Consider the following 17,354-nt stretch of genomic DNA (forward strand, 5'->3'; position numbering starts at 1 on the left):
GGCTTTTCCTACGTGTTGGTAGTAAAATATTGGTAGTATGTTAGTAGTAAAATATGGGATTCTAATGATAGAATCCCTTTAAATGAGCATCGCTTGCTTGAAACAAAGCATGTTGCTCCAATACCCACAAAGAAAGTAAATATGTGTATAAAAAATTTCAGGGTTGTCAATACTTACGGCCATGGCTGTATATACATATTATATATATCTAATCACCTAAATGTATACTTGAATTTTGAATGTGCAGCAACTGTAACCTTGTTGAACCACTGATGTCTATGGAATGAGTGAATTTGGGCATAATGTCATACAACATTATTTGTACATTGGAACCACAATATATTAAAGGGTATTCCCATGACGCTTGTTCACTAACCTGCAGGCACTTCCTGCTTCTCTCGGGACATAGGTGGGCGAGGTTTCACTTGCATGGGATTGGTTGTAAATGAATTACCACAGTGTGTAGCTGATGTAGCAGAGCTGGATTTGAGTCAGTTTCCATTACATACAGAGGTATCGGACTCCCTATCTCAGCCCTTATCAGCCAAATTCAACTAAACCGACTGATAAGAGCTCAGAAATCCCGGAGCTCTCACCTCTCCTATCTGTGTCATTTAAGTAGCGGAGCTTCTCAAACAGCTCAGAGCTGCTCCTAGCCCCTCCCTCTCCCCCTGAGAGCAGGCAGCTACATCACTTGACAAATGAGCAGATAATCCCAAGCGCCATAGAAACGGAGTGTAAACAATAAAGTGAATAAATTAAGATAGCGGCCAAAAAAAAGCAGTTTTGATAAAGCAATGCATTTAGGAAAAGTCTTAAATCCCCATAACCTAGCAGTATAGATAGGACCATTATGATGGGACAACCCCTTTAACATTATCCAATGCAATCACTCATATAAAATTATAATAATAATTGCAGCAGGGTTTGTGGAATACAAATTACATTCACAGGTACTTTGTTTTCCTATATTTAGAGGACACAATACATTTTTGAGAATCCCCCACCTTCCCTGTTACATATTTTCTGTGAAATATTACTGCGCAGCTTAGCTATATTAAAATATAAATGCAATGATCAGAGAGAGAGGGGGTTTATGATAATGGAAAATAACATGCTAGGATTCCTCTTGTGCTTTGTGCTGTTACCTCAGCCAGCCCTGGAAGTGCCCTGCATCTGGGTCACATATTGATTATGGGAAATACATCTCCTTCCAAGGGGCTGTCAGTGGTCAGGTTACACGGGAAGAGAATACAAAATCAATGCACAAAATGGGATACATCTCTGGGCAATCGATATCCTTTGCACTGTACAGCCATGAATAAACCATCACATGGCCGCTGCTTGCTTGGAGCTCAGTGTTTGTTCTATGGGACAGGGTTATGTAGAGCACTAGATTGTGTCGTAATCATTCTTCATGATTTTATTCCAGATAGCTTTTTAACACTTAATATACACTCACCGGCCACTTTATTAGGTACACCATGCTAGTAACGAGTTGGACCCCCTTTTGCCTTCAGAACTGCCTCAATTCTTCGTGGCATAGATTCAACAAGGTGCTGGAAGCATTCCTCAGAGATTTTGGTCCATATTGACATGATGGCATCACACAGTTGCCGCAGATTTGTCGGCTGCACATCCATGATGCGAATCTCCCGTTCCACCACATCCCAAAGATGCTCTATTGGATTGAGATCTGGTGACTGTGGAGGCCATTGGAGTACAGTGAACTCATTGTCATGTTCAAGAAACCAGTCTGAGATGATTCCAGCTTTATGACATGGCGCATTATCCTGCTGAAAGTAGCCATCAGATGTTGGGTACATTGTGGTCATAAAGGGATGGACATGGTCAGCAACAATACTCAGGTAGGCTTTGGCATTGCAACGATGCTCAATTGGTATCAAGGGGCCCAAAGAGTGCCAAGAAAATATTCCCCACACCATGACACCACCACCAGCAGCCTGAACCGTTGATACAAGGCAGGATGGATCCATGCTTTCATGTTGTTGACGCCAAATTCTGACCCTACCATCCGAATGTCGCAGCAGAAATCGAGACTCATCAGACCAGGCAACGTTTTTCCAATCTTCAATTGTCCAATTTCGATCAGCTTGTGCAAATTGTAGCCTCAGTTTCCTGTTCTTAGCTGAAAGGAGTGGCACCCGGTGTGGTCTTCTGCTGCTGTAGCCCATCTGCCTCAAAGTTCGACGTACTGTGCGTTCAGAGATGCTCTTCTGGCTACCTTGGTTGTAACGGGTGGCTATTTGAGTCACTGTTGCCTTTCTATCAGCTCGACCAGTCTGGCCATTCTCCTCTGACCTCTGGCATCAACAACGCATTTCCGCCCACAGAACTGCTGCTCACTGGATGTTTTTTCTTTTTCGGACCATTCTCTGTAAACCCTAGAGATGGCTGTGCGTGAAAATCCCAGTAGATCAGCAGTTTCTGAAATACTCAGACCAGCCCTTCTGGCACCAACAACCATGCCACGTTCAAAGGCACTCAAATCACCTTTCTTCCCCATACTGATGCTCGGTTTGAACTGCAGGAGATTGTCTTGACCATGTCTACATGCCTAAATGCACTGAGTTGCCGCCATGTGATTGGCTGATTAGAAATTAAGTGTTAACGAGCAGTTGGACAGGTGTACCTAATAAAGTGGCCGGTGAGTGTATATTGCAAGCACAAAGTTTACTGATGTACTTTATGTTTTGTATAGCTCATTTACGTTTGGAGTTAAAATGTTAGTACGTCGACTAACTATTATGGTTTTCCATATGTAAAAAGCAGTTTTATTAACTATATGTCACTAATGGCAGCCATTTTTTATTTCCTTAATTTATTCCTTAATAGTATATCTCTTTAGTGTTTGAAATTCACTCAAATATGGGAGAACATATAATAATAATAATACATTTTATTTATATAGCGCCAACATATTCCGCAGCACTGTACAATTTATAGGGTTCAGATACAGACATACATAATAAAGAACGTCATTTCACACAATGGGACTGAGGGCCCTGCTCAAAAGAGCTTACAATCTATGAGGTAGAGGGGGTGACACAAGAGGTAGCAGCGGCGGCATTGCTTATACAGTGTTCAGACAATTTTGTGCATTAGGAATTGTGATCGGCTTGTCTGAAAAGATGCGTCTTTAGTTTGCGTTTGAAACTGTAGAAGTTGGGAGTTAATCTTATTGTCCGGGGTAGAGCATTCCAGAGAAGTGGTGCAGCTCGGGAGAAGTCTTGTATATGAGCGTGGGAGGTTCTGATAATAGAGGATGTAAGTATTAGGTCATTGAGTGAGCGGAGAGCACGGGTTGGGCGGTAGACAGAGATGAGGGAAGAAATGTATGGAGGTGCGGCATTATGGAGAGCCTTGTGGATGAGAGTAATAACTTTATATTTTATTCTATAATGAATAGGCAGCCAATGTAGTGACTGGCACAGACCGGAGGCATCGCTGTAGCGTCTAGCCTGATAGATGAGCCTGGCTGCTGCATTCAGAATAGGTTGTAGAGGGGAGAGTTTAGTAAGGGGAAGACCGATTAGTAAGGAGTTACAGTAGTCAAGGCGAGAATGAATCAGAGAGACAATAAGTGTCTTTAGTGTATCTCTGGTAAGGAAAGGGCGTATTCTGGAGATGTTTTTGAGGTGGAGGTGACATGAACGTGCGAGTGATTCAATATGAGGGGTGAAGGAAAGGTCTGCGTCAAATATGACCCCAAGGCAGCGGGCATGCTGCCTAGGAGTTATAGTAAGGCCTGAGACTGCAATGGATATATCAGGGACAGATCTGTTAGATGGTGGAAACAGTAGTAGTTCAGTCTTAGAGAGATTTAGTTTCAGATAGAGCGAGGACATGATATTAGAGACAGCAGAGAGACATATAAACATGTACACTTGCTTGTGATCTCCTTGGTTGGAGTCGAACCTAGGACTCCAGTACTGAAAGTGCTGCGGAGATTAAAGGGGAGGTATTGTCAGGAAGAGCTGATCTTTAAACAGAGGTTTTTATGGCAAGTATATTTTTAATAAGGTTTGGTAATCTTTCTATGCCATTATATATACTTGCAAAGAACCCTGACATCTTGCAGTTCTCAATGGCCACTGAGCCTCATAATAGGTAGACATGCCCTGGCACAAGCAGGCAGACCTAAGAAAAATATTCTGTCTATGTGGAGAATAGTCTTTGGGCACTTATATAAACATGATGTAGGTAATTGAGTATTGAAATTTAGGTATCCCTGTGCTAAATGTGAGACGTACTAAGTCTTAGTTTACCAATGTTTTTTGTGGAAACTACTTAACATCTCTGATGCTTTCTGTTTGTTTCACAGGAAAAGCCAAGTGGCCGTGTGGGAAACCTAAGAGAGGAACGCACGGAGTGCACAAACCTCCCAAACCGGTAATTTTCACACTGTTTGCTATCTTGATCGTTGGTGTTACGGCAGACAACCCATAGGTCACATAAGGTCCTCGAAGAATCACTCAGACCCCTTCTTCCTTCTGTTTATACAGTGTGGTACAGTGGAAAAGTGGCCATACGTGTGTAGCCATCCTCCATTAACATGAAGGGCCACATGAGAGGGCCCCTGTGAAATGTTTTGATTATGATATGATTATCAGTATTACCATTAATAACATTATGTTATTAATGTACTAACATACTGCTTTGTTATAGTTAAAGTGACAAGATATTATACTAAAATGTTGATCACAGCCAAAGGGTTGTCATTGACCAGCAATTCTAAACGATGCTCCACCTTGAGTGCACTTGGCGACCGTTTCAGAAAAAAGATTATTACCTCTTATTATTATCACTTCATCAGTTTTTCACCATAAAGGTATGTTTAGAGTAGAAGCTGAACTTCATTAACTTGGCACAGACTCTACATGGACAACAGAGTTATATGCTTCCTCCTCTGTTCTCCATATAATGGCTGGAGCAAACAGCTTATTGGTAGAGGTACTGGTGTCAGACCCCCACCAATCTGATATTGGCGACTTATCCTTATCAATCACTAAGTCTATAAGTGCCATTCGGCTTAGGCCCCACATTGCAGAAATGCAGCTTTTTTGTTGCAGATATTGCTACTTTTTTGAGCCAAAACCATGAATGGCTACAAAAGGAATGAGAATTATATAGGAAGTAGTTATACTTCTACCTTCTGCTTAACCCACTCTTGGCTTTGGCTCAAAAATACCACAGCAAAATTTGCAACAAAAAAACGCTTAAAGACGCCATCCAGCTTCCAAAAATTATGTGCCGATACATCCACAGTAGTGCTAAGTACTGACTTTTCCCTTGTTCATTCTTTACTTTGCTTTATTTTACTTGCTGCTCCTTGTATCCATGTTATTTACATGCAGTGAATCTGTGGACAAACTACCACACGTGATTCATCTGCCTTGCCTCACACTCTGTGTACCCCTCACTTCTCCATTCTTCCCTCTAATGAATTCACAGGTAAATAAATCACTCCCACATCTGAGGTCACATGCTGCTGTCATGTTTTGTTTGCAAGTTCCCTCCCCCCCTCTGAGCATCAAACACAGAGAGTGAGAGCAGGCTGATGCATCAATGGACATGTAGTTTCTTCACAGATTCTCTGCATGTAAATAACAATGATACAAGGGGCAGCAAGTAAAATAAAACCAAGCAAAGGCTGCACAAGGGAACAGGGATAATTTAGTACTGATGTGAATGTATTTGCAGATAATTTTTGGAAACTGGATAACCCCTTTAAAGACTTTCTTATTTATCTAATGTAGATCTTATGAATATTAACAATGTAGTACCATGTCATAACCTCAAAATTCATTATTATTATTTAAAATAATTACTTTTATATTTTCTTTAAACGATACATTTTCAGTGATATTCTGTATCTAAGCTGTCTGTGGAAGGGTTAAATCACGTTTAAAGTGAAGTGAAGACAAGGCAGGGACTGCAGGCAGAAGTTATTTGCTGCGCTGGCATAACAAGGCCCCAGCTTTACTTAGCGGTGCATTAGTGAGCTCATCACTCATCCTTACAGCAGGAAGCCGACGCTGGGAGTTCTTGGGGTTGTTGATAGACCCATAATCTCAGGCTAGAAAGATTAATTGAAATGAGAGGACTGTTTATGATATTTCATGGCTGCTCAAGATAAGCACGTTTATTTTACATTCATTAATCCAAAGTGGATAAATCAACACAACAGAAGTTTATTCCTCAATCTTTTTAGGAAATGTTGACTTTGTGAGATGTGGGGGGGTTTTCTTGGTAATTCTTTCCCTGTAGAAAAATTCACATTTTTGTAGAAATTGAATTGTTAATAATGGCACATAACCTGACCTTGGCCATATTTTACTTTATTCTGTCTGTTTATGTGATCATTTGTGCAATAAAAATGGTAATAGTGAATCTAGGTTTAGTGGAAACTCAGTTTTGCATCTTATTCCTTGTTTAAGCTGAAAATAGCAGTGAGCACATGTGAAAAAGCATCATTGCTAGGGTTTAGTATCTGTAGTTCTACACTTCATGCTGAACAACATGTTACATTTTTTCCAATGTAATATCGATACTTAGAAACAATACAATTTATATCATAAAAAATTAGGAAATTGTGGAGAAAGTATACATGGAAATGTATACATAATGTATGGTTGGTTGACGTGACACAGGTTACTGACAGACAGATTTCTTTGTCCTATTTATTTATTTATTTATTTTTTTAATTCTTTTATACTCCCCCCTTCCCCCAATATTACCTTTAAGAGTCCCCAACCCAGCAGGATCTCCTCAAGAAAAGCCACTGACCCTCAAGTGTTGACGTTTTTGTGAACTAGAACCTAGTCCTTTCCAGTATATCCAGATCCCTTTAATACTTCCATTTACGTTTACATGTAATTTGGTCTGAACAGTTTTGTTTGTCAGATTGACACATGACTGCTTTATATTTTAGTATAAGTATATATATCTTATTATATTTTAATTTTAATATACATCTAGATTTCTCAGAAGGACGTGCATTAATTTATACAGTAGATAAAACATACAGTGAGACATAATACCTTAGAATATTCCTATATAAAAGATCCTATGTGTCCCAAAAAAGCGACACACATATCATTCAGGTAGCCTACAAATAAAATTGCACGGGCAGTTAAAGCACCATACAGGCAAAATGTCTAAAAGTATATGGTTATTAAGGATCAGAACACTCTAGTTGTCTTAAGGGGTTTACAAGTTGAAATGAAGGCCAATGTTTTTGAAATCTTCTGTGTATGGCTGTATTATTTCTTCAAGCTTATGTCTATTGTCACATGTTATTCCTGAGCAGCAGCTTTTATTACATGTTGTCATATTTTTTGCTTCACAGAATAGCTCCTTGCACTGCAAGTTGAGTGTTAATTCTACAAATGACAAAAATCAAGACAAAAGCCCATCCAAGACTAGGCTTCCTAGAAAGGTGGATCTTCGGGCTCGGTATTGGGCTTTTCTCTTTGACAATCTCCGGAGAGCTGTGGATGAAATCTATGTAACTTGTGAATCAGACCAGAGTGTTGTCGAATGCAAGGTATTATATAAACATTAATATATGCCTACAAAATTGTGTTATGAAGTTGTTCTTACCTTCTCAAAGATGTTTTTTACGGTTTCCATCAAAATGTAGTTTTGTGGCGATTTCTTTAAAAGGTTAGCTACTGTCAGGGCAGTACAGAGGTACAGATTTCCCTTAAGCTGAATTTGCAGCTCATTTTGAGGCTCTGCTTCAGTTTTTTGCTGCAGAATGCACCAAACCTGAATTTGGAGAGGAATCCTCCTCTAGTAGTATTATCAGTAGTATTCAGTTGTATTCTCGGACTGCTAAAGAGAGAATTGATCCAGGAGTTTCTGCAAATCAAACATTTTATCATGTACCCATCCAATACTGCAGACAAACAAATCCACATTTATGGGTTATGTAATATAATTTAACGTGACAAAAATTAAAGGAGATTTCCCACAAACATAACCATATTTAGATTTGTAGACAGTTTTATAGATTTTTCTAAGCATCTTAGTGGTGATAGTCTTTTGTGTTGACCGGATTCCAGTGAATACCACCATGAATGCAGGAGCTGTCAGACACTCAGCCAAGATTTTCTTATTACGGACAGATTATCAAGCAGGAATACTACATGCATTAGATAAGAACCTGGCCACAGTAATTAAAGGGGTATTCCCATGTCCCTTACTCACCAGTCTTCGCTGCTGCAAAGACTTCTTCCTTCCTGGTTTTCGACGTCAATTGGTGGGCGGGGTTTCATATGCAAAGCCATACTGTCCGACTACCTCCAGTTTAGCTCCGCCCCCAAATTAGCGTGTATCTCCGCCCACCACATAGCTTGATCCTATGGGACGACTGAAGGGCCTGTGATGTCATCAAAGGTCCTATAACACTTGGATTTAGCTTGTTCTATATAGAGTTGGCTAAATCCTAGTAGGCTAAGGGACTAGGTCCTTCTGTCCACTAGCTTTTAGCCTGCTCTATATAAGGAAGCTAAATCCTAGTGAGCAGAGGGACCAGGTCCTTTAGCCCACTAGGATTTAGACTGCTTTATATAAGAAAGCAGCACTCATTTCCCCCCTCCTTTATCTGAGAGCAGGAAGCTAGGTAACAGGACACACACAGGAACAGCTACAGACACAGGCTCGCTCCCGTGCAGTTAGCCCCTCCTCCCTCCCCCCTGAGAGCAGGCAGCTACCTCACTTGACATTTGAGCAGATAATCCCAAGGGCCATAGAAACAAGGTGTCAACAATGAAGTGAATAAATTAAGATAATGGACAAACAAAGCAGTTTTGCTGAAGCAGTGTATTTAGGAAAAGTCTTAAATCCACATTAACAAGCAGTATAGATAGGATTCTGGTTATGGGACAACCCCTTTAAATCGTGGCTGGTTTCTGACCAGTGCCAAACCATAGAAAGTTCCTGCATACATGGTCACCACTAATATGCCTAGAGGAATTCTTTAAAATTCTGCTATATTTTTAAGTACTTATCGTTACAAAAATGTTTAAATTTTAAAGGGGCTCTATCATTGGGAAAAGTCATTTTTAGCTAAGCACATACATGCATATCCTTTAGAAAGGCTATTCCACACATAACTTTTGTATGTAAATTGCCTCAGTAGTGTTTGAATAAGTCTGTTTTCATATGCTAATTAGCCTCCTCCATGCACCTCGAAGTATCTGTGTCTGCTATGAGAGCAGAGAGATTCATCAGCACAACAGCCTCTCTGCTCTCATAGAGAATAGAGGGTGCACATAGACACTTCCAGGGTGTACAGAGAAGGCTAATTAGCATATGACTAAAAACGGACTTATTATAAAAAAAACCTGAGGCAATTTACATACAGAACGTAGGTGTGAAATAGCCTTTCTAAAGGCTCTGCAAGGATGTGCTTAGCTAAAAATGACTTTTCCCAATGAGCCCCTTTAATTGTCTACATACTGAAATATTGTTATGTTCTCGGGAATACCTCCTAAACAAAAATGTTACAGCTATACAGTATAATTTGTGTTTCAGCTCTTTTTGTCTCCTGTTATTTAGTTTACTTGTATAGCGCTATCATATTTGCAAAGCTTTACAGTCTGTTGGTCACTGTCCCATATAAGGCTCACAAAGTAAATTCCCACCAATATATCTTTGGAATGTGTGGAAGAAACTCATGAAAACACAGTGAGAACATAAAAACTCCTTTCAAGGACTTCTCCTTTCAACTGCCAATTTGGATTAAAGGTGTTTTCCCATGTCATTGTGTCAGCAGTGACTGAAGCAGATCAGATAATGTGCAAATATTTGAACACTGAGGGTTAGTGTGCGTTTACACTGGAGATATCAGCCCTGGCTTTCTCAGAAGCTGACATAAGAGCAGTGTAATATATTATGTGAACATAAATTCATAACAGTCATGAAGCCATGTTATTTACCGGGATAAAAAGCCTATATGTTAATCGAGGTTACAATCTATCTGTGTGCCGAATTTCATTTAAATCCGTTCAGCCGTTTTTGCGTAATTGGGGAACAAACACACAAACTTTCACATTTATAATATCAGTGGGATAATAATAGTATAATTGGGGTGTAATGTGTAACTCTAAATTTGTTGACCCTTCCCCCAAGTCACCCTTAAAGGATTATTGTAAATTTGAGAAATTTGCTGACAGGACTCTTACACTTATCTACATTGGCGTTTTTCTAATGCTCAGGTTAAACTGAAGCCATATTTTACATGTCAGTAGTGCAGAATACGACATGTGGCCACCAGCTGTAAATGTAAGAGAGGTGTCAAAAAAAAATTAGTGTATCACGGGTCTGAAGACGGTTGGAACCAATTTTCATTTGCTGCGACTCCTGTGTTTAGCTGTAGGTGGCACCATTGTAGTTTTAGTGCATCGTCTTCCTCTTCAGTGACTAAACAAGATCTAGTCAGTATCACTTACACTCCTCCCCCTTGAATCTTTTTTGGATTGTGATTGTTACTGTGAAATTTCTCATTTTACAAGTTCTGCATGAGATACAAATTTTCACAATTTCTTTGATTAGGATTTTAGTGGGAGTTCTGACTAGGTTGATATCTCACTTTTATCTAGGACTGTTCCTTACTATACATTTTTGCATTGCATTGCTTTATATTTAATGCTGTACTGTTCTTCTTCATTGCACTTTGGTATAATATATTATATTCTGAGCAGAGTAGTTTTGCTGTCTGTCATTGCATCTATGTGATGTGTTTTGTATAGTTTAACAAATCCAATTTGACCTTCAGAGACAAGGCCACTTGGACCTTTGTCTGCCTGTTCTCAGGTCCCTGCCCTGCCGTATCCTATAGATAGAGCAATTTCCACTGTTTCAGCACCGGAGTTTTATCTGCAGCGAGAAGCATTGTAGGTGAATAAGAGAGCTGTATTGATGTGCAGGGCCCTGGGGTCCTGGCGTCCTGGTATAGAGTGTCATCAGGACAAAGAGATGGCGCCAACAGTCCTGCCGTGCGCGCCAGTGACTAGAATTAATTACAAACCAATCGAATCTGTTGCAGCCAATTGGTAAACTAATTGGTAACTTAAGCTGGATATCTAGCTGTGGTGATCCGGGATGGGGGAGGGAGAATCCTGAGAGACACTTTTGTCCAGCGGTGGGTGAGATGTCCGGAGAGAGATATGCATGAGTGACGGAGCCCCCTGCTGCTGCTTGTCCTGTTTGTATTCCCTTGTTCGGAAAACATGGCTTGTGTTACAGCTCTCAAGGCATGAAGTCTGATCAACCTGATAAGGTGAACAGAACAGTTCTTCAATGAGGTATATGTATGGGAGATGATCTCTTATTTACAAGCAGATGGAGCCCTGCTATTACAGATTAGGACTAATTGGGAGTCTATGATAACCATCATTGAAGAAAAGTAATGTTCAATATAAGTATTCTGGATGATCTCCTAGCAGAAAGAGCGAGGTAGTACGGTATTGACTATGTATTGGTCAAAAATCGGACAACTCGGTGGCTTAGTGGTCAGCATTGCAGCTTTGCAGCACTGTGGTCCTGTGTTCGAATCCTGCCAAGGACAACGTCTGCAAGGAGTTTGTAAGTTCCACCCGTGTTTGCGTGGGTTTCCTCCCACGCTCCAAAGACATACTGATAGGGAGAGAAAAAAAAATCTCCATGCTATGTACATCTTCAGTATAGTTTTAAACACTTATTAAAGAATCACTCCAGTATATGTAAGTATTTTCCCAATGTGTGTATTTCTTTAATATTATCTTCTTAGTTATTTATTTCTATCTGAAAATCCATGGGATCTTTCTCTTCAGTTGGACTATGTGATCTCTAGGCGACTCCCTGAGAACTACATATATTTTGTTTTTCTTAAAGGGAGTCACCATCTTAGCCTCCACCTTTTCTGTTTGATGTAGCTGCATGGACTGTACCATAGAAGCTCTCCACAGGGAGGACAGAAATTCCTATCACAGTTACTGCAGATGATTAGACATGCTTTTACCACACAGTTATTATAAGATGACAGTTCAGCATGCCTGGCTATCTACTTATCGTCTCTTAGATTTTTAGGAGAATATAATTATATTGTCCTACAGCAGGCAGAGATGGTACTGCCTCTAGCAGTCCATGTGTTGCTGTGCAGAAGCATAATTCGGTTGATAGCAGAGCCATAAGAAAAAGAAATCTAAAAATAAAGATGGTGTGTGATCAAAGCAGACATATTGCGACACTACAGGTGAATAAAATAAGTGCAGTATACTTAAAAAAAAATGCTAACTCTGATAGACATTTAGCTGAGAGATGCATAGAGGGATGACTTTTTTTTATCAGACTGCTTCTTTAAAAACCTGCAAAAATATGAAAAAAACATTTCAGAAATACATTTAGATATATACACATTCCTGTCCTGAGAGATCCATATAGATTATTGACCATTAAAATTCTTTCCCACCTCTTTGCTTTTATGGAAATAATTTTTCATTACGCTGTCATGTACCTTCTTTGTACCTCACTTGTCTGATGTAGAGTTGAAGTGTTGTGCTTTGAGATCCAATAAAAATAAATAAATTGTGTATTCGAGGGGAATTTGTGTCTGCAAAGGTTTTGCCTGGTCCAGGTTTCTGTATGAGTTCTGTAAATTGCTCAGTACATTAGGGCAAGAGAAGACCAAGATGATAAAGGTCCAAGTGTAGAGTAAAGAATAAAAAGACTTCAGTTACAAGATCACTTCTATATACTCGAATGACAGAATATTAGATAAGGATGAAGTAACTGTGGTTGACTGAAGGGGGCAGTGTAGAGAATGGAGAATAAAACAGGTATTTGGAAAGAAACATATCAAGTATGCTAAAAAGGCTAGCCAAGAAAGGACACAAGCTCTTACCTTGTATACTTGGACAGCTCCTGTACTGACCAAGGTGTTTCAGGCTACAAGCAAAGTTACAGGGTGCAAACCAACCCTGGGTGTACCCTGATCCAGCGGTTTGACTTGGTTCCATCTGTACTTTATTCCCTTATTCATGCTTAACAAAATACAAAGGAAAGATGAAATGGAGTGTACCTGCTGAATCAAACTATACATAATTTGTTTGCAGCCGATAACCATAGAGACACAGAGATATGCAAAAAAAAATAAAATATATATATATATCTATATATATATATATATATATCTATATCTATATATATATATATATATATATATATATATATATCTATATCTATATATATATATATATATATATATATATATATATATATATACACACACAGAATACGTTAGAACAAGCGCAGTAGCTATTAATCCTTTCAGGGCTGAGGTGCAAGTCTATAAGGGCCCAGCATGAAACCCAAAAAGCCACAAATTACAAAAAAAGACTGCACTCCAATATTTAGGAAAAAGTGATAATTACTGTGGGTTTATGCAACGTTTTGGTCCCAAAATACCTAGCTTGGGAAAGGTCCAGGTATTTTGGGACTGAAATGTCGTGTACGGATTAAACCCACAGTAATTACCACTTTTTCCTAAATATTGGAGTGCTGTCTTTTTTCTAATATACATATATATATATATATATATATATATATATATATATATATATATATATATATACAGTCACCGGCCACTTTATTAGGTACACCTGTCCAACTGCTCATTAACACTTAATTTCTAATCAACCAATCAAATGGCGGCAACTCAGTGCATTTAGGCATGTAGACATGGTCAAGACAATCTCCTGCAGTTCAAACCGAGCATCAGTATGGGGAAGAAAGGTGATTTGAGTGCCTTTGAGCGTGGCATGGTTGTTGGTGCCAGAAGGGCTGGTCTGAGTATTTCAGAAACTGCTGATCTACTGGGATTTTCACGCACAACCATCTCTAGGGTTTACAGAGAATGGTCCGAAAAAGAAAAAACATCCAGTGAGCGGCAGTTCTGTGGGCGGAAATGCGTTGTTGATGCCAGAGGTCAGAGGAGAATGGCCAGATGGTTCGAGCTGATAGAAAGGCAACAGTGACTCAAATAGCCACCCGTTACAACCAAGGTAGCCAGAAGAGCATCTCTGAACGCACAGTACGTCGAACTTTGAGGCAGATGGGCTACAGCAGCAGAAGACCACACCGGGTGCCACTCCTTTCAGCTAAGAACAGGAAACTGAGGCTACAATTTGCACAAGCTCATCGAAATTGGACAATTGAAGATTGGAAAAACGTTGCCTGGTCTGATGAGTCTCGATTTCTGCTGCGACATTCGGATGGTAGGGTCAGAATTTGGCGTCAACAACATGAAAGCATGGATCCATCCTGCCTTGTATCAACGGTTCAGGCTGGTGGTGGTGGTGTCATGGTGTGGGGAATATTTTCTTGGCACTCTTTGGGCCCCTTGGTACCAATTGAGCATCGTTGCAACGCCAAAGCCTACCTGAGTATTGTTGCTGACCATGTCCATCCCTTTATGACCACAATGTACCCAACATCTGATGGCTACTTTCAGCAGGATAATGCGCCATGTCATAAAGCTGGAATCATCTCAGACTGGTTTCTTGAACATGACAATGAGTTCACTGTACTCCAATGGCCTCCACAGTCACCAGATCTCAATCCAATAGAGCATCTTTGGGATGTGGTGGAACGGGAGATTCGCATCATGGATCTATGCCACGAAGAATTGAGGCAGTTCTGAAGGCAAAAGGGGGTCCAACCCGTTACTAGCATGGTGTACCTAATAAAGTGGCCGGTGAGTGTGTATGTATATATATATATATATATATATATATATATATATATATATATATACACACACATATATAATGTGTATACTGTGTTTTCAATAGTTTTTTTTATTGCTGCTTCATTTATTATGTTGAATTGAATTGGCCCAGTAAAACAAAAATTTTTTGTAACAGTGAAGATTACTAAAAAATTTTAAAACGTTAACCAGCGTGTTTCTTTATAGAGATCAGCTCTCCTTACATTAACTTTCCAGTAAGCCTGTGAGAGACTTGTGTTTAAACACATCATCCAATCTGAATAAGGCAGGCTTAAAAAAATAACATAATACATTGCACTACATAGGTAGTCAATATATTCTCTTACGCTGGGTTCACACCAGCGTCTGTACTCCGTTATCAGGTTTCCATCTTCTGCATGCAGAAGACGGAAACCTGTCATGCCGAGTCCGGCCGTGAGTGTCGGTGAGCGTTTTATGCTCTCCGCAGCGAATCCGATTTTTTTTAAACCTGACACAGAGTACTGCATGTCCGACTCTGTGTCCGGTTTAAAAAAAACGGTTTCGCCGCAGAGAGCATGAAACGCTCACGGCTGGACACTTTTCAAATCCATTCAAATGAATGGGTTTGAAAGATGCCGGCAGGTTTCCGTCTCCTGCCCTGTTTTGTGCAGGAAACGGAAACCTGCAGAACGGAGTCCCGGGCGCAGATGTGAACGAACCCTTAGCGATTAAAAGTTAGAAAGTGCAAGTCCTCTAGGGGGACTACAAATCGCATAGAAAAAATTAAAGTTATATATGTTAAAAAAATATGCACATTAAATGCATTACACAGGGTTGGAGAAAACACCATGCTCAGAGTAAACAGACCTGCATTAAACTCAATGCTACCTTTGTATTTACATAGAGAGATAATTCACACTGTCCAAGCCCCTATCAGCAAACTGCAATTAGCTGACCTGATTGTCCTGACTGCAGAGCTATAGATAACTTAAGCAGTGGTGCTTCGGTAGGGTCCCCACCCAGATACAGGCAATACATGAATATTGCACACTGTTTGCCAAGCCGTAACTCAACACAGGAACACCAGCTTAGGAAAAAACATACAGTGGCTGTTCTATAATACCAGTGACTAAGGGGTAAACTAAACAGGACATTTTCGAGTTTTGGTTTATTGGTGTTTTTTGATAATGAACTCATGGATTTTAGTACATTGTCTTGTTCATTCTCCTTTGTTAAAATGATTTATATATGTTATGTTTTTGTAACATTATCTATAACATATATGTCCATGAAGTTATTATTTTGCATTTTAATTATATGGTTAATGCCATACCTCCAGTTACAAACAACATAAATACATACATAAATGAATAGTTCAGGTCACTGCAAGAAATTTTAGTAATAATATAATACCATATTTTATAAAAGAAATATGTCCACCATATTTCCACCAATCTCCTCCTCCTTATCTTCACTCAGTTTATATCTCTCACTCACAGAGTTGTAGAATGCAGCAGCAACAGCAGCAATTATTTGCGTGTCTTTTCCACCAGCCTTCTTCTTCCCCTCCACTCTCCTATGTAGAAAGTAACTCCATCTGAAAAGTTGAAAAGGAAATTTATTTATTTAATAAGAAATATCACAAAGTTTCGTATATTCCCCTGTACTATTCACTTATGCAAAATTGTTTATAACTGGAGGTATGATTTAATACACTAGGGCCAAAATATTTGCATATCATTTGTGTTTATTATTGCTTTATTTTTACTATTTTATAGAGTTGAAAGTGGTCTTTACTATATATTATATATTTCCACTTTTTTTATACAGTATGTAGATTTTATTGTCATGATCTGTAGTGAATATTCCGTGTGAAAGCAGTAACATAGTTTATAGGTTCTGTCCTGTTTGCTGCGGAAAAAAAACTAATCCTATGTATCTCTTTTTGTATAAATATGTATCTTTCAGAAATTGTGTTTAAACTCTGCCTAAGGAAGGGATCTGAGAAATCCTGAAAGCTTGCAATCTGTCAACATTTTTAGTTAGCTATTAAAAATAGGTATCAACTACTGAAGACTCTCAATTTTTTATAAAATAAATAAATAAATAAATAATTGTGAATGATATAGCTCAGACTTTTTCATTAAAATGAAGGAATGTGATTTGCTTGTTATAAGTCAATGGGATCCTTGTACAAATTTTAAGTCAGCCATAGTAGTTGTGTAATGTGTGAATTAAAATGTATCCTTTACACTAAATTAATTAATATGAAATAGAAGTGATTTGTTTATATCAAGTGGCCAGTTCACTAATAAATCTGTTATCTTATGCCATTCTTTACATAGGAAGTATTAATGATGCTTGATAACTATGTGCGGGATTTTAAGGCACTTATTGACTGGATCCAGCTACAGGAAAAGTTGGAGAAAACTGATGCCCAGAGCAGGTAGATGTTGTTATGTTCACGTTTGTTTTGTCTTTCACAGTATTTGCTCCTTTATTAAAAGGGCTTATCTGATTTCTAACATTGATGGCCTATCCTTAGGATAGCCCATTAATATTGGATCAGCTGTGCATTGACAGCTAGGACTCCCGC

General features: G+C 39.1%; 1 protein-coding gene across 2 annotated transcripts in view; it reads left to right on the plus strand.

The window, feature by feature from the left end:
- Positions 1-17,354, plus strand: part of SCAPER (S-phase cyclin A associated protein in the ER) — a 173,799-nt gene that overhangs the window by 11,527 nt on the left and 144,918 nt on the right. For both annotated transcript variants that reach the window (XM_075273805.1, XM_075273806.1), the window contains exons 3-5: positions 4,346-4,413; positions 7,373-7,570; positions 17,104-17,204. In XM_075273805.1, coding sequence (XP_075129906.1) covers positions 4,346-4,413; positions 7,373-7,570; positions 17,104-17,204 — 367 coding nt within the window. The remainder of the gene's footprint in view (positions 1-4,345; positions 4,414-7,372; positions 7,571-17,103; positions 17,205-17,354) is intronic.

This window comes from Leptodactylus fuscus, chromosome 5 (assembly GCF_031893055.1).
Source record: "Leptodactylus fuscus isolate aLepFus1 chromosome 5, aLepFus1.hap2, whole genome shotgun sequence".
Lineage (NCBI taxonomy): Eukaryota > Metazoa > Chordata > Amphibia > Anura > Leptodactylidae > Leptodactylus > Leptodactylus fuscus.